Source organism: Mytilus edulis, chromosome 5 (assembly GCF_963676685.1).
Source record: "Mytilus edulis chromosome 5, xbMytEdul2.2, whole genome shotgun sequence".
Classification (NCBI taxonomy): domain Eukaryota; kingdom Metazoa; phylum Mollusca; class Bivalvia; order Mytilida; family Mytilidae; genus Mytilus; species Mytilus edulis.
Genome location: NC_092348.1, coordinates 91,774 through 113,490, shown reverse-complemented (window position 1 = coordinate 113,490; position 21,717 = coordinate 91,774). Strand labels below are relative to the sequence as shown.

The 21,717-nt window shown below is 33.3% G+C and overlaps 1 protein-coding gene across 2 annotated transcripts; it reads right to left on the bottom strand.

Annotated features, from left to right (window-relative positions):
• Nucleotides 1-14,363: 14,363 nt before the first annotated feature.
• LOC139522699 (dual specificity protein phosphatase 3-like) lies at nt 14,364-17,939 on the bottom strand. 2 transcript variants are annotated; one of them, XM_071316169.1, is made up of 4 exons: nt 17,735-17,939; nt 17,224-17,411; nt 16,727-16,950; nt 14,364-16,023 (listed from the first exon to the last, which is right to left on the bottom strand). In XM_071316169.1, exons 2-4 carry the CDS (start codon nt 17,403-17,405, stop codon nt 15,824-15,826), a joined length of 606 nt encoding a protein of 201 aa, XP_071172270.1. In that variant the 5' UTR covers nt 17,406-17,411; nt 17,735-17,939; the 3' UTR covers nt 14,364-15,823. The 2 variants fall into 2 exon arrangements, with proteins under 2 accessions (XP_071172270.1, XP_071172269.1); XM_071316168.1 differs by having other exon boundaries at nt 17,613-17,936.
• Between the last annotated feature and the right edge of the window lie 3,778 nt (nt 17,940-21,717).

The following is a 21,717-nucleotide window of genomic DNA, read 5'->3' as shown; positions in this document are numbered from 1 at the left end:
CTTGGCCTTTAATGGTTTACTTTTATAAGTTGTTACTTGGATGGAGAGTTGTCTCTTTGGCACTCATACCACATCTTCCTATATATATATATAAACCAATATATATATATATATATATATTATATATATATAATATTGTTTATTAGCTGTTGGAAAAAACAAATAGATAAATTTTCAGACAGTAAACTGAAAACCTACCTTTTATATAAAACAAATTTTGGTTTTGAAAAATATCTAACATTGATCAAGAATTTTGAACTTAGAAGAAGTTTTACTAAATTACGTGTATCTTCTCATAGATTACAAATAGAATTAGGTAGATATCAGGGTATTCCCCGAATTAACAGAATATGTAATAAATGTTCTTCCAATACTGTCGAAGATGAGGCTCATTTTCTATTTGATTGTAACAAATTTGAGGATGATAGAAATTGTATGTTAGCTAGTATTGCACAATATAATTCTTATTTTAATCATATGAACAGTCAAAGCAAAATTATCTGGTTATTTAGTGTAGAAAATGTTGAGTTACTTAAAATAATATGTAATTTTATATACAAACATCTTCCTTAGTGAAGATTAGTTAAAGGAAATCTATGTGTATATATACATTTGATTGGACATAGAAAATTATATTCATCAGAATATCACAAACATACTAGCCGATTAAAAAAAAAAAAAAATAATTGTTAAGATATATTATTTATTCAAATGTTCTCTTATATCCTTGAGGCATCGTCCCCTGGTATCAACTGCATTCAAGTTACCTATGATGCTTCCTTGTTTGCTTTTGATACAGGTAGGAAAGAGACATTTACACACATTTTACATGCCTATGGCCCATAAGGTATCGTCCCCTGGTGTCAGCTGCCTTTAGGAAACCATAATGCTTTCCTATTTGCTGCTGACACAGGATGAGTCATGGACATGTTTAATTTCTACTTTCTTTTTGGCTAATTATTATATATTTAATTGATCCAACTTTTTGTGTACTATACATATGTGGATATCTATTTTTCTTTTTTTTTCCTTTTGGGCTGCTTGTTTGTTATCTATATCAACCACACTTGTAATAAAATGCATTAGTATTAAAAAAAAAAACATACTATAGATTCTTTATCTACGTATTCTTTAAGAACTTAAATAGTTCTCGTTTAACTTTTTTTTTTTTTATCTCATTGTTTGTATTGTATTATGAAAAAATTATTGATGTTGTAATTTTTATGCCCTTTGGGGCCCATAATTGGAAATAAAAATATCTTATCTTATCTTATCTTATATACAACTCGTCTAAACATCAACCCAACAATGTTAGATCTGTAAATTTGCTTTCGCAAATTTTTGGTTCTTCCCTCGCCGGGATTCGAACCCATGCTACTGTGATATCGTGACACCAAATCGCCTGCACTGCAGCCGTCCCGCTAGACCACACGGCCACCTGGGCTCTCAAAAAAAGAGCTTTCGCTGGCCATGTGTTACCTTTCCTCGTCAGTTTTAATCTAGCGGCGTACTACAGTACATGATATATAAGGCATGAAGATGTTATTGCTACAGATCAGCTAAATTATCTATAGTAAAGGATCCTACAAATTAATGTAATATACAGTCACAGAAAATAATTATATTTATAAGTACGTCTGAGTCAGTGACAACTCAATATATATATATTGGTACATCTATGTCATCTCTGCTATCGGTCACTAAAATATCGTCATTGAGCTTTATGGACCAGCAATAGGGTGTCTGGAAATATGTTCAAGAGATGAACACCTACACGGAAAGTATTGGGTCTAATAAATTTAACTGTCAATATGGTAGGGAAAGTTTAATTATTGATGTTACTACTAAAAGTAGCCTTGATTTGTATCAGCACTGCTATATTAAGACAGGTAGCCAGCTATACTTAGAGGACATAAGCGATTTTAATTCATCCCGTCTTAAACTGCTCGCAAGAACAAATTATTTGCCATTAAAGCAGTTTCTTTTTAGAATGCATATGTCCGAGGACAACCTATGTCCCATTTGTGATTCAGGGGAGTCAGAAGATTTAGAACATTTTCTGCTCGGGTGTACATCTCTTGAACAAACCAGGTCTAAATTTTTCACCTTATTTGCCTCTTTTAATGATAGAAATGTAAGTTTTCTGGAACTGTCGCCACGTGCACAAGTATTATTTTTAGTTGGCGATATTGGTTATGCTTTTAACGATGAAATTGGTTCATTTTATGATGTTTATGGAAGAATGTATCTCTTAGAATTATTTAGATTACGTCAAACTATGGTTGAACCAAAATAAACCTTTGAGTTAACTTACTCGTATGTACTATTATATATTGATTGATCTTAGTTTTTATGCTTTATACATGCTGCATGGTCATATTTGTCTATGAGTGTTTTAATTACATGTATATTTTAACATTCTATAAATTGTTTTTTTTATTATGATTATGTATTTTAGAAATCTCTATTTTTGTCTTATTAATGTGCCATGTATGTTATTGTTTCAAAGACATTCTATAATGAAACCATTAACTAAAATGTATATAATTGTAAATAATATAGTATAGACGCACCATCACTTCTACCCTGATGACTGGTGCCCCCGATGTAAAGGGGTAGTTTTCTAAATAAAATATATATATATATATAGGTTGTAATTTAGGTTGGATTGGTCGGTCCGACATCTCTGCTTGATCAGGATTCGTTACTTTGCTCCCTCTGCCTCTACATCAACTCCTACCACCATGCCCACGTGTTCTGGTAGATTTTGGTGGCATGACTGTATTGTTTTCGAGAAATCTACGATTTAATCAGAAATAGAAGGAATTGAACTGTATTGATATGGAACACGATGTTGACGTAATTGCTGAGAACGTAGTAAGAACGCGCTATGAACGTAGTATAATCGTGGTAAGAACGTGTTATAATCGCAGTAAGATCGTGTTGCAATCGGATAACTCGTGGTATGGTCGTAGTGAGAACGTGAGGAGCGTAGAAAGATCTTGATAAGCGTAGTGAGGTCGCAGAATAAGCGCGGTGAGAACGTGGTATAATCGTAGCGGGATCTTTGTAGAAGCGTAGAGACGACGTAGTAGCATCGTGAAAGCAACGAAAATTTATATTTTCATGCCGCTCATACCGCGACCTAAATCTATTTTAGATCGCGGTGAGCGTGGTGCGATCGTGGTCTAGTGGGACTGGGGCTTAAATGCTGGAGTTTTTGAGATATAAGCCAAAAACTGCATTTTACCCTGTGTTCTATTTTTAGCCATGACGGCCATGTTTTTTGACGAAATAGAAAATAAAACACAAACTTTATTTTATACACCCTACTGATCATTCAGTTGAAGTTTGGTTGAATTTGGTTGAGTAGTTTTAGAGGAGAAGATTTTTTAAAGTTAGCAAATATGATGAACAAATTGTGAAAAATTGTCATTAAAGGACAATAACCCCTTAAGGGGTCAATTGACAATTTTGGTCAAATTAACTTATTTGTAGATCTTACTTTGTTGATCATTTTTGCTGTTTACAGTTTATCTTTATCTATAATAACATTCAAGATAATGACCAAAAACTGCAAAATTTCTTTAAAATCATCAATTCAGGGGCATTATACCTGAAAAACCAGTTACCCAATTCGGCTGAAAATTTCAGGACAGGTAGAAATTGACCTAATAAATACTTTAACTTCTTGTCTTATGTGCTCTAATACCCCAGTCCCACTAGGCCACGATCGCACTACGATCTTTGAAAAAAATGCAAATTTTGATGATCGTAGTGCGATCGTGTAGATCGCAGTAAGGTCGTATCACGGTCGTGGTGAGGTCTTCAAGATCGTGAAGAGCGTGGCCAACTTTGAACATATTCAAAACAATCGTGGTGCGGTCGTGGCGAAATCAGGTCGTAGTAGAAGCGTAGTGAGAGCGCACTAAGATCGTAGTAAGATCGCAAAGGTCGCTGTACAATCGTAGCGAGAGCGTGATTCTATTCGGAGAGACTGCGGTACGATCGCACAGCGACGTTGTCACGACCTCACTACGACCATCACGTTCACACCACGACTCAACTACGCTTCCACTACGACAATACCACGCTGTTCACGACCATAGTACGATTCTAGCACGCCTTTGCCGTCCTCGTCACGCTCTTCTTACGACCTGAATACGTTCACACTACGACCATCATTCTCATTGTCATTTTCACATAAAATATATAAAAAAGCTCCCTAGATTTTGTTTGTTTGAATGTAATTATCCATTTGCTCTAACGGCTCAACCATGCTTCTCGTTTTTATATAGATTAGACCGTTGGTTTTCCCGTTTAAATGGTTCCTTAAAATTACCCCCGTTGGTTTTCCCGTTTAAATCGTTCCTTAAAATTACCAATTAAGTGGCAGCAACCCAACAATGGGTTGTTTGATTCATGTGAAAATTTCAGGGCTGATACCTAATAATCATTTTTACCCCATGTCAGATTTGCTCTAAATGCTCTCGTTTGAGATATAAGCCAAAAACTGCATTTTACCCCCATGTTCTATTTTTAGCCATGGCGGCCATGTTTTTTTTCACAAAATGGAAAATAAAACACAATCTTTATTCTAGATACCAGGATCATTCAGCTAAAGTTTGGTTGTAATTGGTTCAGTAGTTTCAGAGGAGAAGATCTTTGAAATAGTTTACGACGACGACGACGATGGACGACGACGGACGCCAAGTGATGGCAAAAGCTCACATTTCCTTTTAGGAAAAATCAGCTAAAAACAGCAAAATTTCCTTAAAATTACCAATTCAGGGGCAGCACCCAACAACAAGTTGTTCGATTCATCTGAAATTTTCACAGCAGATAGATCTTGACCTGATAAACAATTTTACCCCCATGTCAGATTTGCTCTAAATGCTTTGGTTTTTGAGTTATAAGGGTGCAATCAACAGTTTTTTTCTATGACGTCATATTTTGAGGGACCATGTATAAGTGACCCTTAGTGGTGGACTGATTAATAAAGATACCTGTATAAAACTAGATATCACTCGAATCAGAATGTTCTCTAGTTTATAATGGAATAAAAAAAAAGTGTACTTTTAATAGTATAAAAAAGTTTTATCCAGAGAAACTGAGAAAAACATTGCCTAATTTAAGCTTAAACTAGAGGCTCTAAAGAGCCTGTGTCGCTCACCTTGGTCTATGTGCATATTAAACAAAGGACACAGATGGATTCATGACAAAATTGTGTTTTGCTGATAGTGATGTGTTTGTAGATCTTACTTTACTGAACATTCTTGGTACTTAGAATTTTCTCTATCTATAATAAACTTGGACCTTTAGATACAGTGAAAAATATTTTGTAAAAATTTACAAATATTTACCAAATTAGTAAAATTACCAAATTACCAAATTACCAAATTGAATAAAATGGGCAACAACTCCTTAAGGGGTCAACTGACGATTTTGGTCATGTTGACTTATTTCTAGATCTTACTTAGCTGAACATTATTGCTGTTTACAAGTTATCTCTATCTATAACAATATTCAAGATAATAACCAAAAAACAGCAAAATTTCCTTAAAATTACTAATTCAGGGGCAGCAACCCAACAACAGGTTATCCGATTTATCTGAAAATTTCAGGGCAGATAGATCTTGACCTGTTACACAATTTTACCCCTTGTCAGATTTGCTCTAAATGCTTTGGTTTTTGAGTTATAAGCCCAAAACTGCACTTTACCCCTATGTTCTATTTTTAGCCATGGTGGCCATCTTGGATGGTTGGCCGGGTCACCGGACACATTTTTTAAACAAGATACCCCAATGATGATTTTGGCCAAGTTTGGTGTAATTTGGCCAAGTAGTTTCAGAGGAGAAGATGTAAAAGATTACTAAGATTTACGAAAAATGGTTAAAAATTTACTATTAAGGGCAATAACTCCTAAAGGGGTCAACTGACCATTTCGGTCATGTTGACTTATTTGTAAATCTTTCTTTGCTGAACATTATTGCTGTTTACAGTTTATCTCTATCTATAATAATATTCAAGATAATAACCAAAAACAGCAAAATTTCATTAAAATTACTTATTCTGGGGCAGGAACCCAAAACCGGGTTGTCCAATTCATCTGAAAATTTCAGGGCAGGTAGATCTTGACCTGATAAACAAATTTACCTCTGTCAGATTTACTCTAAATGCTTTGGTTTTTGAGTTATAAGCCAAAAACTGCATTTTACCCAAGGTTCTATTTTTAGCCATGGCGGCTATCTTGATTGGATGGCTGTGTCACTGGACACATTTTTCAAACTACATACCCCAAAGATGGTTGTGGGCAAGTTTGGATTGATTAGGCCAAGTAGTTTCAGAGGAGAAGATTTTTGTAAAAGATTACTAAGATTTACGAAAAATGGTTAAAAATTGACTATAAAGGGCAATAACTCCTAAAGGGGTCAACTGACCATTTCGGTCATGTTGACTTATTTGTAAATATTACTTTGCTGAACATTATTGCTGTTTACAGTTTATCTCTATCTATAATAATATTCAAGATAATAACCAAAAACAGCAAAATTTCCTTAAAATTACTAATTCAGGGGCAGCAACCCAACAACAGGTTATCCGATTTATCTGAAAATTTCAGGGCAGATAGATCTTGACCTGTTACACAAGTTTACCCCATGTCAGATTTGCTCTAAATGCTTTGGTTTTTGAGTTATAAGCCAAAAACTGCATTTTACCCCTATGTTCTATTTTTAGCCATGGCGGCCATCTTGGATGGTTGGCCGGGTCACCGGACACATTTTTTAAACTAGATACCCGAATGATGATTTTGGCCAAGTTTGGTGTAATTTGGCCCAGTAGTTTCAGAGGAGAAGATTTTTGTAAAAGTTAACGACGCCGGACGACGACGGACGACAGACGACGGACGACGGACGCCAAGTGATGGGAAAAGCTCACTTGGCCCTTTGGGCCAGGTGAGCTAAAAACCTGAAATCAGGTCATGTGCACACCCCTGAAGACATGATACCTGCACATTTTTCATTATCAAAGTTGTATGAATTTCATAGATTTTTACCTGGTCTTTCAAAAAATTCATGCTTCAGGGTACGTTCGCCTGCTCCGAAAAGAGCTACAGTGGCTGCAAATAAGTTTTGAATTTTCACTGCCAAAAAAACAAACTGTTTACAGTGTTGTCTCCCCTCAAAACATGAATATTTAATCTAATTTTTTAAATTATTTTAATCATCTAACCTGTTTTAATTGAAGTTAATTAACATATCTTTACAACCAAATACAAAAAACATGATACTTTTTCACCAATTATATTGATAAAAAGGGACTTCCCTCCATGTCTATTTTTAGTTGGGGAATAACCCCTAGTTTTTTTATACGAAACTGTTTATAGCACCCTAAGCCAAAAACTGCATTGTACCCCTATGTTCTATTTTTAGCCATGACCGCCATCTTGGTTGGTTGACCGGGTCACCGGACACAATTTTTAAACTAAATACCCCAATGACGATTGTGGCCAAGTTTCGTTTAGTTTGGCCGAGTAGTTTCAGAGGAGAAGATTTTTGTAAAAGTTAACGACGCCGGACGACGCCGGACGCCGGACGCAAAGTGATGAGAAAAGCTCACTTGGCCCTATGGGCCAGGTGAGCTAAAAATGGTTAAAAATTGACTATAAAGGGCAATAACTCCTAAAGGGGTCAACTGACCATTTCGGTCATGTTGACTTATTTGTAAATCTTACTTTGCTGAACATTAATGCTGTTTACAGTTTATCTCTATCTATAATAATCTTCAAGATAATAACCAAAAACAGTAAAATTTCCTTAAAATTACCAATTTAGGGGCAGCAACCCAACAAAGGGTTGTTCGAATCATCTGAAAATTTCAGGCCAAAAACTGCATTTTACCCCTATGTTCTATTTTTAGCCATGGCGGCCATCTTGGTTGGTTGGCGGGGTCACCGGACACATTTTTAAAACTAGATACCCCAATGATGATTGTGGCCATTTAATTTGGCCTAGTAGTTTCAGAGGAGAAGATTTTTGTAAAAGTTAACAACGACGGACGCAAAGTGATGGGAAAAGCTCACTTGGCCCTTTGGGCCAGGTGAGCTAAAAAGGAGATAGGGTTTGTGGTTTAAAAAAGAGGTGGTACTTGTTGGGAGATATAGTATGTCGTAGTTGTAAGATGTGGTACTTGTTGGGAGATATGGTATGTTGTAGTTGTTAGATATGGTATGTTGTAGTTGTTAGATATGGTACTATGTAGTAGTTGTTAGATCTGGTTCTATGTAGTAGATGTTAGATGTGGTAGTATATAGTAGTTGTTAGATGTGGTAGTATGTAGTAGTTGTTAGATGTGGTACTATGTAGTAGTTGTTAGATGTGGTACTATCTAGTAGTTGTTAGATGCGGTACTATGAAGTAGTTGTTAGATGTGGTACTATGAAGTAGTTGTTAGATGTGGTACTATATAGTAGTTGTTAGATCTGGTTCTATATAGTAGTTGTTAGATGTGGTACTATGAAGTAGTTGTTAGATGTGGTACTATATAGTAGATGTTAGATGTGGTTCTATGTAGTAGTTGTTAGATGTGATACTATGTAGTAGTTGTTAGATGTGGTACTATGTAGAAAATGTTAGATGAGGTAGTATATAGCAGTTGTTATGTGTGGTAGTATGTAGTATTTATTAGATGTGGTGCTATGTATTAGTTGTTAGATGTGGTAGTATATAGTAGTTGTTAGATGTGGTACTATGTAGAAGTTGTTAGATGAGATAGTATATAGTAGTTGTTAGATGTGGTACTATGTAGAAGTTGTTAGATGAGGTAGTATGTAGTAGTTGTTAGATGTGGTGCTATGTAGTAGTTGTTAGATGTGGTACTATGAAGTAGTTGTTAGATGAGGTACTATGTAGAAGTTGTTAGATGAGGTAGTATATAGTAGTTGTTATGTGTGGTACGGTAATATGTAGTAGTTGTTAGATGTGGTGCTATGTAGTAGTTGTTAGATGTGGTGCTATATAGTAGTTGTTAGATGTGGTGCTATGTAGTAGTTGTTAGATGTGGTGCTATGTAGTAGTTGTTAGATATGGTACTATGTAGTAGTTGTTAGATATGGTACTATGTAGAAATTGTTAGATGTGATACTATGTAGTAGTTGTTAGATGAGGTAGTATATAGTAGTTGTTATGTGTGGTAGTATATAGCAGTTGTTAGATGAGGTAGTATGTAGTAGTTGTTAGATGTGGTACTATGTAGAAGTTGTTAGATGAGGTAGTATATAGTAGATGTTATATGTGGTGCTATGTAGTAGTTGTTAGATGTGATACTATGTAGTAGTTGTTAGATGTGGTGCTATGTAGTAGTTGTTAGGTGTGGTACTATGTAGTAGTTGTTTCATGTGGTACTATGTAGTAGTTGTTAGATGTGGTGCTATGTAGTAGTTGTTAGATGTGATACTATGTAGTAGTTGTTAGATGTGGTGCTATGTAGTAGTTGTTAGATGTGGTAGTATGTAGTAGTTGTTAGATGTGGTACTATGTAGAAGTTGTTAGATATGGTACTATGTAGAAGTTGTTAGATGTGGTGCTATGTAGTAGTTGTTAGATGTGGTGCTATGTAGTAGTTGTTAGATGTGGTTCTATGTAGTAGTTGTTAGATGTGGTACTATGTAGTAGTTGTTAGATGTGGTAGTATGTAGTAGTTGTTAGATGTGATACTATGTAGTAGTTGTTAGATATGGTACTATGTAGAAGTTGTTAGATGTGGTGCTATGTAGCAGTTGTTAGATGAGGTAGTATATAGTAGTTGTTAGATGTGGTGCTATGTAGTAGTTGTTAGATATGGTGCTATGTAGTAGTTGTTAGATATGGTACTATGTAGTTGTTAGGTGTGGTACTATGTAGTTGTTGTTAGATATAGTACTATGTAGTAGTTGTTAGATGTGGTACTAGGTAGTAGTTATTAGATGTGGTTCTATGTAGAAGTTGTTAGATGTGGTGCTATGTAGTAGTTGTTAGATGTGGTACTATGTAGAAGTTGTTAGATGTGGTGCTATGTAGTAGTTGTTAGATGTGGTGCTATGTAGTAGTTGTTAGATATGGTACTATGTAGTAGTTGTTAGATATGGTACTATGTAGTAGTTGTTAGATGTGGTTCTATGTAGAAGTTGTTAGATGTGGTGCTATGTAGTAGTTGTTAGATGTGGTACTATGTAGAAGTTGTTAGATGTGGTACTATGTAGAAGTTGTTAAATGTGGTGCTATGTAGAAGTTGTTAGATGTGGTGCTATGTAGAAGTTGTTAGATGTGGTACTATCGATGTAGTAGTTGTTAGATGTGGTACTATGTAGAAGTTGTTAGATGTGGTGCTATGTAGAAGTTGTTAGATGTGGTGCTATGTAGTAGTTGTTAGATGTGGTACTATCGATGTAGTAGTTGTTAGATGTGGTACTATGTAGAAGTTGTTAGATGTGGTGCTATGTAGAAGTTGTTAGATGTGGTGCTATGTAGTAGTTGTTAGATGTGGCACTATCGATGTAGTAGTTGTTAGATGTGGTAGTAGTTGTTAGATGTGGTACATTGTAGTTGTTAGATGTGGTACTATGTAGTTGTTAGATATGGTACTATGTAGTAGTTGTTAGATCTGGTTCTATGTAGAAGTTGTTAGATGTGGTACTATGTAGTAGTTATTAGATGTGGTACTATGTAGAAGTTGTTAGATGTGGTACTATGTAGTAGTTATTAGATGTGGTTCTATGTAGTAGTTGTTAGATGTGGTGCTATGTAGTAGTTGTTATACTGCAATCAGCTATTTTACTATACAGATAAAGCTATACGTATAAACGTAAGCTTTATACGTCAATGACCTCAACTAACCTTTAAGCCCCGCCTACTTACCGGAACTACTGTATTTCATCAACAACGTCACATCACAACCATGACAACGTGTAGTAACAATGATCAAACTTTTATGAATTTAAACTTGTTATGTCTTCAAATTGGTAATTTATATACCATGTTTATTAAATGTTATTAATTAAGTTCATTTTCCCTGTTTAATTCATTAAAATGTCAATGTCTTACCGCCTGGGCTACTGTCATAGGGAAATACCCCAAAATGGTACCCCAAGAGGAAAATTCCAAACACTTTTTTTTTATCAATATTTGTTACATATTTTTTTAATTTTTTTTAATTTTTTTTATCGATTTCAGTATAAAAACAATATACGTATAGTGTCTTGAATTATGAAATTTATTTGTATTCGGCACGAAACAGTGGAAATGCTCGGTAGAACCTCGCATTTCCCCCGTTTCTAAGCCTCATACAAATAAATTTCATAATTCAAGACACTATACGTATATTGTCTAATTAGATGTGGTACTATCGATGGAGTAGTTGTTAGATGTGGTACTATGTAGTTGTTAGATGTGGTACTATGTAGTTGTTAGATATGGTGCTATGTAGAAGTTGTTAAATGTGGTGCTATGTAGTAGTTGTTAGATGTGGTTCTATGTAGTAGTTGTTAGATGTGGTGCTATGTAGTAGTTGTTAGATGTGGTACTATGGATGTAGTAGTTGTTAGATGTGGTACTATGTAGTTGTTAGATGTGGTACTATGTAGTTGTTAGATATGGTACTATGTAGTAGTTGTTAGATCTGGTTCTATGTAGAAGTTGTTAGATGAGGTAGTATGTAGTAGTTGTTAGGTGTGGTAGTATGCAGTAGTTGTTTGATGTGGTAGTATGTAGTAGTTGTTAGATGTGGTACTATGTAGTAGTTGTTAGATGTGGTAGTTTGTAGTAGTTGTTAGATGTGATACTATGTAGTAGTTGTTAGATGTGGTAGTATGTAGTAGTTGTTAGGTGTGGTACGGTAATATGTAGTAGTTGTTAGATGTGGTACTATGTAGTAGTTGTTTATCTTTTTCATGTTAGTGGTCTAATATTTTGATGTCACTAAAATAGTTAGTATTTTAGAACTTTGGTTGGCTAGCAAAATTACTCTTACTATTTTGATAAAAAAAATCTCACTTGCGTTAAAAACTTTCACAATGGACAGACAATGAATGTCAGTTAAGGCAGAAACCATTCAGTTACTTCAGAGAGGGGGTGGGAGTGTTTTAGAAACATAAGCTGTCAGAAGTGACAGAAAACCGGATTTTATGCAGATGTAAAACCATGAACAATTGAGCAAGTATGGACACTACTTTTAAAACAGTTCTGAATTTGGTTTGTAATTTAATCTTCTTTGACACAGCATAGGTTTGTGACACAAAATGAATGTAGTTGTAGGACTTAAAAATTGCAAATCATTTATCTATTACAGTCCAATATTCAAAATCTATCAAAGTACATTATTAGATAAAATTGAGAAAGGAAATGGTGAATATGTCAAAGCGACAACCACCCGACCATAGAGCAAACAACAGCCGAAGGCAACCAATGGGTCTTCAATGTAGCGAGAATTCCCGCACCCGTAGGTGTCCTTCAGCTGGCCCCTAAAATATGTATAATAGTACAGTGATAATGGACGTCATACTAAACTCCGAATTATACACAAGAAACTAAAATTTAAAATCATACAAGACTAACAAAGGCCAGAGGCTCCTGACTTGGGACAGGCGCAAAATTGCGGCGGGGTTAAACATGTTTATGAGATCTCAACCCTCCCCCTATACCTCTAGCCAATGTAGAAAAGTAAAAGAATAACAATACGCACATTAAAATTCAGTTCAAGAGAAGTCCGAGTCTGATGTCAAAAGATGTAACAAAAGAAAATAAATAAAATGACAATAATACATAAATAACAACAGACTACTAGCAGTTAACTGACATGCACCTGAACGTATAAGATGTCTGCATGTTGAGTTATATTTACGAATTATTTCCTTATACCGGTGATAAAATTTAGTAAATGTTTTGACCAGTTTGTGATATCGAAAACCCTGGTGTAATAATTTTTCAGTAATACATAAATTTCTCTCGCTAAAATCTAATACATTGTTACATACACGAGCGAATCGTACAAGTTGAGATATATAAACACCATAAGATGGTGACAAGGGAACGTCACCATCTAAAAATGGATAATTAACAATAGGAAATGAAAAATCATCTCTTTTATCATAAATTTTTGTATTAAGCTTCCCGTTTATGATATAGATATCAAGATCGAGGAAAGGGCAGTGGTCATTGTTATCATTAGCTTTATTTAAAGTAAGTTCTACAGGATAAATTTCTTTAGTATACATACTGAAGTCGTCATTATTTAGAGCCAACATATTGTGATGAAATCAAACAAAAGTTTAATTAAGGAGTACTTTGAACCTCAATGTGAACCAAATTGATAAAGTAGCCCACAATCCGAAATCTCTAAATACATGGTTAGATTCATCATTTTAAAGAACCCCATGAATTCGTTTTTGGTTAAATAAAAGTTTAATTTTGGACCCTGATTTGGACCAACTTGAAAATTGGGCCTTTGAAATAACCCTATAAATATTTTTGTTGTTGAAATGAAGCACACTTTAATTTTATAAATATCATTTTCTGTTCAAAGGGACATAACTAAAACTGAATAAACTAGACATAAATGAGATGAGAGCCATCTATGTGGGTCCCACTCTGAATAATTTTGATTAATAATTTGTATCTTTACCATAGGACATGAGATTGTCAACTGAAACCAAAGTTTTTGACCTTGACCTATGACCTAGGAAATTGTACATACATTATGACACACCCTCTGGTGTTGGTTAATATACCTATCAAGTATAAATTTGAAATCATAACGGATATGATCTTCACTGTAGGACATGGATTTGTCAACAGAAACCAGTTATTTTTACCTTTACCTTTGACCTAAGAATTTGTACATTCATTATGACACACCCTCTGGTGTTGATTTATATGTGTGTCAAGTATAAACTTTGAAATCATAACGGTTCACAAGATATAGAGCAAACACAATCTTTATCATAGGACATTGTGTTGTTAACTGAAACCAGTTTTTGACCTTGACCTTTAACCTAGGCATTTGTACATACATTATGACACACCCTCAGGTGTTGGTTAATATACGTTTCAATTATAAACTTTGAAATCATAATGTTCTCTATTTTTAGAGCTGACACAATTTGGTACGGACAAACAGACAGCCATATCACTATAGGGCGACCAGCCATTCGGCGGGGTCCTAATGATAAACATTTAGTTCTATAAAATTATATAGGATGTTAAATATATCTTTTTTCAAATTATAATCAATAAAATTAGATACAATTTAACCACTAAAACATTGTTAGAAACAGCATATATTAAAGAACCCATTGAATGCAATATTTGATGAAATTAAACCAAAATCAAAAATCTAAATATATGTTTATTAATATACAATAATAGTTTGATTTTTAAAGGAGTTCTCTGCATCAAATATATCTATATATAAATATATAGCATTTAGAAAATTAGTTTGTACAGAAGCACAAACTTATTCAGATAATTTACAAAAAAAAAAAAAAAAAAAAAATGTCACATCATTAATATATTGTCTTTTAAAAATCTATAAAACTTGTCTATAAGTGTAATCAAGCTTTATATGTATAATAAACCATATTTTTCAAAGGGAAATAACTCAATCACATAATAAGTACCAAATTTGACTGTTTGAAAAGAAAATAACTCAACAATGAGAGATGCTAAAATCGTGAAAATTGGACTTGACCTTCATTTAGTCACAGGAAACATCATATCTTAATTTGAAAAAGTTTTGTCAAAGCGGTTTTATGTTTATGAACGGACACAGTGTGGCAGTACACCAACCACCCACCCGCTGGACATCCCCAAATCAAGACCGATTTTTCCTTTGAAAATATGTTTAAAATTGCAAAACATGTTGGTTTTTTTTTCCAAGGATTTGTATAGTACTATATAAATTCTTCTTTTTTTCAACATTATCAATCAAATGATTTTTTATTTTTAAAATTGATTTGGAATATATTTGGTTTTGTCTTAACGCATACTTAACAAATCATCATCAGGAGTCACTCACTATTAAAGAATTAGGTTGCAAGAACTTAACATATTGATGGATAAATATACATATAATCACATTAATATGGGATGATTTAGTACTTATTATATATTGCAAAACTTGAATTCAGAACTTATGGTTTACTTTGATAAATGAAAGTAAAACATATCAAATAAATTACTTAATACAATATGCTTTTTCTTAAAACACGCTGTCACATACACGTGTGAAACAAGAGGTAAACATATACAAAACACAATCACATACCATCATAGAAAAAAGTAAAACAATTCTAAAATGGAATAATTAATAAAGTACAATGGATACCTGAATATCATAAGGTTTCAGTATGAAAAAAAATATCAAATGAATTCATTACTAAGTAGTATGACCTGAGGTGACCAGCCAGATAGAGTGTTTAATATATTTTAAAATCAATAGATCTTGGGATGACTGATATAAATAGTATAAATATATAATTAACTAAAATATGTACAAATAAAAAATATCACTCACATAGTTTTTATACAAGTATTTTTCATACAAAACTTGGTAAAAAAGTAATTCAAGAGTGTTCAACGCAGAGGTTCTACTACTTGCAGGACAAGTTTAAAACCTAGCCCGACCAAGTAAAACCAGATAGAGACTAAACAATATCACATAACTTGAAGACACCACAACCAATCATGTGCAGCATTAAAGAAAGTTCAAAAGTTGTTAATGCTATAAAAATCTGTAGAAATATGTGTTATAATTCTCTATTCATCCTCTTCAAACAAATGATGAAAATGAGTCACTCATGTTTTTCATACAACTGTCGGTTCAGAATACAAAGTTGTTTGACGAATCCATCATTAGGATGAACAGCTCTATTATCACGTACTGTCTTTAAGGCATCAACTAAAGTCATACCACGTTTTAACATCAGAAAGGCCAAAACAATGGTAGCTGATCTACTGATTCCTTGGTGACAGTGTACATACACTTTATTGCCTGAAATAATAAAAACATTCTTAAACTACCTTTAGCATTGCAAGAGACATGATTAATTTTAGTAATGTATGTAGATATTTGTACCGTAGTTTTCTAAAGCTAGCGGCTTCTATGTATCTTTTGGTATTCCATTGATTGCCGATAATTGGATTTAAAAGAGGGAGCATTGACAAGAAAAATTACTACTTTTACCCTTAACAAGGGTAACATTGGACAAATCTTTCTATATTTTTTGTCCTTTACAGAATTCTGTTTTAGAAATGAGGTCTGCAGTATGCTATGTTAGAATTTATCCATAACCTGGGATCTTTAAAGAATGATTTCAGAGTTAGGATTAGGAGCCTTTCATTCAGTGGTTGTTCATAGTTGCTGTCTGCCATATATTTTAAGCATAAATTGTTGGTATCTTCATTTAATTTTTTTTCACATTTTTTCATGCCTATGGGGTTTGTAGATTAAACTATGGTAAAGGTTTGGCTTATTGTTAAAAGCCATACTTGGTCTAGTAGTAACTGGTTGCTTGCATCCTTGTCTTTTGATCTCAGGTGAAATGTTGTCTCATTGGCAAACATTTCACATCTTCTAACTGTTTTAATACAATAGCTAAACAGTTGTTATCCATTTGTTTGAGCTTTAAGCTTAAGGACTTCCCTTTTAGAATTTTCCTTGGGTGTTCAGTTTTTTTGTTATCTTACTTTTTTACCTTGATCCTTTAGAGCTTTGTCTAGAAATTCTGCTGCCTTGTCAAATTCTGGAGCCATTTTAAATGTTGATATGTCATTAGCTTTTATTCCATAGTACTGTATCCCTGCATCCTTAAAGTAACCAGAAGAAGTGTTTATCTGGTTAAATTTGGTCCCCTGAGCACAGTTCAACACATGTGTTATATTTTCTTTCTGTAGTTTTTCTATGTTTGAGGCTATCTCTCTGAAAAATAAATTTGATTAGTTATTAAGATTAGATAATACCAAAGTCTCTTTCCAAAACATATCAAGCATGTCAACCAGAATTACTTACTGAGTAATATAGTAATGGTATTACCGAATTAAAAAGGTCTCTAAACACTATAGCAATGATATACCAACATAATAAAGAGGTCTCAGTTTGTATGCTTATGTATAACCAATGTCGATTGTCTTGGTATCAATCCTGTAGTTTTAGATTTTAAACCAATAAAATATCTTATCTTATCTTACTTACTTGTCTCCAATGATGATTCCAGGATAGACCTGATTATAATGGTCTTTAGGTCCACCAGGTAAAACAAACATCCAGAAAGTTGGCTGGGCTCCATTAGGGGCTTTATCCTCTAAATGTCTATTTTGAGACTGTAAAAGTAGGCTTCTAATTTCACCAAATAACTGGGGATCATACTCTGCCATTGCTATCTGTAAAATGTACAAAATGATCTTGTAACATCAGTAAAGTTTATGGTGTTTTATTCTTATCATGCTTATCATCTGATTTTTTTTTAACCAGGTGTTCTTATTGTTGATAAACATTACTAATTAACATTAATAATAAATCATCAAATTGATAACATGACAAAAGTTGTGAAAACATAAATATAACTCGTTAAAAATACTAACTTGATGAGTTCTTTTTGTCAGATGAAGTAGCTGCCACTCTGGAAAATATAATACCTGGCCTCGTCATATATTTATATATATATATTATATATATATAAATTATATATTAATAGATATTACACCTTTCTGTAAATCACTCTCTAAACAGGTAAAAACTCTAGTTAACACGGAATACCATTTATAGAAATAATGTCAGGTTCAACTTTAACAAATTTTGATTTTTGAAATAACAACTGCACATCTCTGTTGCTTGGAGTCATCAACACTTGTTTTGTAAAGTTCAAATGTACTCGACCTGTCAATATTCATTGTTATTATTGCTTTGTCTCCCTTGAAAGGCGCGTTTGACCGGGAGATTTATGGGATATCTATTAACCGAATATTTAAAAGGAAGCGAAAGAGAGAATAACGGGTCCGTTCGCCTTGAGTCACGTACGCCCTAGCATTTTGGTCTATTGTGTTCGTTCGTTCTGATTTTTATTTTATTTTGTTGTCATGATGTATGATAAATGTTAACAGAATATGTTTAACCTGGGAACAGTCAGGATATCTAATATATGTTCCTATTGAAGTTGGTTGAAATTTTGATATTTCATGCCAAGAAATCCTAGCTAAAAATATCGGTGGACGTCCTACGGCACCCATTAGTAGATATAGATTTAATTTCATTCAACAAATTAATTTATGACCTTCATGTACGTCTCGCTAAGAACACGACCATATACCAAATGGTCAATATTAATCATCCATGTAATTTGCTCTATGGGATATTTGCAGAATTTCAACGGAGGCAATTTCTTGGCATGATGATGTATGATCCTGTATTGTTGCTACCATTTTTTTTGCATTTGACCTGCATGAATATCAGTCTTAGTGGCGGATCCAGCAATTTAAAAAGGTGGGTTCCCAACCAAGAGTAAAAAGGGGGGGTCCAACTATATGCTCCCATTCAAATTATGCATTGATCGTCCAAAAAAAAGTGGGGTTCCAACCCCCGGACCCCCCCCCCCTTGGATCCGCCACTGATGCGTTAACGAAAACTACTTCTTCTGTGGGCTTTTTAAGGACGGCTTTCCTACTGGAAATTGCGCCCTTTATGTTCCTAATGTTGTTTTCTTTCAAAAAAAAAAGAAAAAAGAATTTACTTAATGTTTTTTTTTTATGACTTTTGTTGTGAGTTTAACAAGAACCTAGTGTGTCGCTCATTTGTTGTTTTTAATCAGGTGTTACTTATTTGCTTATGAAATATACGACTTAAGTTTTGATCAGTTGCCCCAGCCAGTGGTCCCGTGAGAATCGTGTATACGCACTATCCCACGGAGGTACTAACCATGGTAGTGTAGGTTAATTGCAAACTGGAACCAGACATTGACCTGTTCTCTGTCTGGTGATCAGTCAGGCAGAGGACATGCCACTGTCTAGATCTCGAAATGCAAAAACTGTTTCATGATATACCCCCCAAGAAAGCCAAATTGTATATATATGTATATATATATATATATATATAAAATTATATATATATATATATAAAGAAAAATAAATTAACTTATTTCTATAATAAAACACGGGACTATATACTTTTATATTAATTTACTAGGATGCTCAAGGATTCCAGTTTGAATTGTACTTGCTTGTTTTTCCCGTAAGTACATTCGATGTACTTGTGCTGACGCCATTGTTAAACAAGCTACATACACGACAATCTGGTTAAATATTTAACATAATTTCATACCCTGTATATCACGACTACCATGTCAGGGGGTGACCACTGGTTGGCACCGCTAATCTACTTGTCTATATGTTGTGTCGATGACTTAACATGAATTAATACTTGAATATTAAAAAAAAAAAGTGTAATAAATTTAGCAGCTTAAATATGAAAATGAATGTATTGAAAATTAATTCTGTAGCTACGTAAGTAGTGAATTCTTAATCGAGGTCGAGTTGAAAAATTAAAGTTATCGCTCTCTTGGTGAGTACTGTTCCTTATCTTAGGCAAAGAGTTTCTTTTGTGTATTTCTTTCTATATAGTGAAGGTAGCTATCCTGGTGTTTTGATGTAGGTGAATATGGCATGATATGTCTTTAACTATTAAAAGTATTCATTAACAAATTTAACAAATTTTTTTTTTTCCTGGGGCAGAAATTGAATTCTCCCTAATATAGGTAGATCCCTATTTTTTTTATATGAATTATATGTAAAAGGTAAAACAAAATACAGCATTTGAATTTAGTTCAGATAAAAACTAATAAAATCTAAAAAAAAAAAAAAAAAAAAAAAAAATGTTGACATAATGTAGTCTTTTCGTACTCAGCACATATTCATAAATGGGAGCAAAATTATAACCTTTTAGTAAATTTTTAAGTGAAAAATAAGTAACATTTAACTTTTTTAGTTTTTCAAATAAAATTTTCCTTTCTAAATTGAATAATTTACAATTTAACATATAATGCTCTACACTTTCGATCTGGTTGCAGTTTATACATAGATTTGAGGTAACTACTCCAATTTTATGCAGGTGCTTATTTAGTCCAATATATCCTGTTCTTAATTTGAAGAGTAATATTTCTTTCTCTCTTGTTAAATTTGGAATATTAATTTGAAAATTTACTTTATCAATAATTTTAAATAATGACCTATCTTTGTTTGTTTCCCAATCTTTTTGCCATGAATTTTTCTGAAAACGAAAACTACATCGAAAATCATCCTTTTATCCTTGGTTGCTATGCGACTTGTTGATGCTAGGGTGCTCTCCTTGAGGTCCGCGTTCTTGGTACAAATCAAATAAAAAAAAATATATATATTCTTATTAAAGGGCCCGTAAGGGCAAATCAATTACAAACAAGAAAGTAACACGCTAACATGTCACATCATTTCATACAAAACAATCATTTAACATTATGTTACATTAATACAAGTGTGGACACAGATCAGTGAGAATAGTATATTTGGATGTTTGACACACATGCACTTGTCTCGAAAATAAATTTCCTATCATACCTTAATATAAAATAATATTAAGGTATATAGGAAAAAAAATTCTGAGACAAGTGCCTGTGGTTTGACAGTGTTTTCTGATTTTTCCCAATAGGTTTGTATGTTGAAATGTGGTGCACAGTGACAGCCAACCTGTACCAAACACTAAAAATACCTGTGTATTTTATCTAATATTTAGTTTTAATGTTGAATACTGTTATGAAGCCAAGGAGACACTAGTTTAAATCAGTTCCACCCTTTAACAGATTTTTTTTGTGATAAAAGTTGTTATTAATTGATATTGTAACAGTAGGGGTTTTTAAGTTGTGTATTTTCCTTGTCATTCTCGACATATTTTAACTTGAACTGTTTACCCCTGTCTGCCTAAAGAGTTCAAAGCTAGATCCTGAGTCTCTGATCCTTCATATTTGGCCTTGCAAAACTTAACACTAGCAAGTTTTCATAGTTTATAAGCAAATTCATACTGTAAACCAACAAATATCAACAATTTTGTAAAGATAAAAACATGACACATGTATATGAAAAGCAAGTAAAAATTCACATAAAAGGGACAAAGCTCAATCTGTTATTCTTACCTTTGTCTAGATGCATTATATATAATGCTAAACCAAAAAGCGACATCGTGTCTAGATGCAGTACAATGCATTACACCTTTCGTGTAGTGTAGATAGTGATCGAGGTCTAAGCAAGACCAGTTAGACAGTGGGGTCTGTGAAAGACCAGTAGGCTCTTATATAAAAGCTGAAATGAGAGGTTGTTATATTTTTTTTCCTTTTTCCTTTTTTTCTGTTTTTGAGGTTGTTATATTTACCAGATGGCTTATGACTACAAGCCGAGAACAATTATTTATCTCAGCACTTATTTAACAAATACTAGACAAATATTTACAATCTTTAACCAAAACATAAGATGCAAATTCAACAAAATCTGAGAATATATTCAATGAATTATAGCACAATAATGTATCTACATATATTTTTTTTTAATAATGTATCTACATATATTGAAATGTTAAACAACCATTTTTATCAATAATTTATATTATAAACAATAGTTATTAAATGTTAATTTTACAACAGTCTTTTTTACAGGGACATTAAATTTGCAA

Bases quoted from the DNA above. Each gene is read 5' to 3' on its own strand.
- LOC139522699 (XM_071316169.1), bottom strand. From the start codon at position 17,405: ATGGCAGAGTATGATCCCCAGTTATTTGGTGAAATTAGAAGCCTACTT. The intron at 16,951-17,223 runs GTAAGTAAGATA...TTTATTTTTCAG, and splicing joins GGAATCATCATTGGAGACAA to AGAGATAGCCTCAAACATAG. The intron at 16,024-16,726 runs GTAAAAAAGTAA...TTATTATTTCAG, and splicing joins CAAAGCTCTAAAGGATCAAG to GCAATAAAGTGTATGTACAC.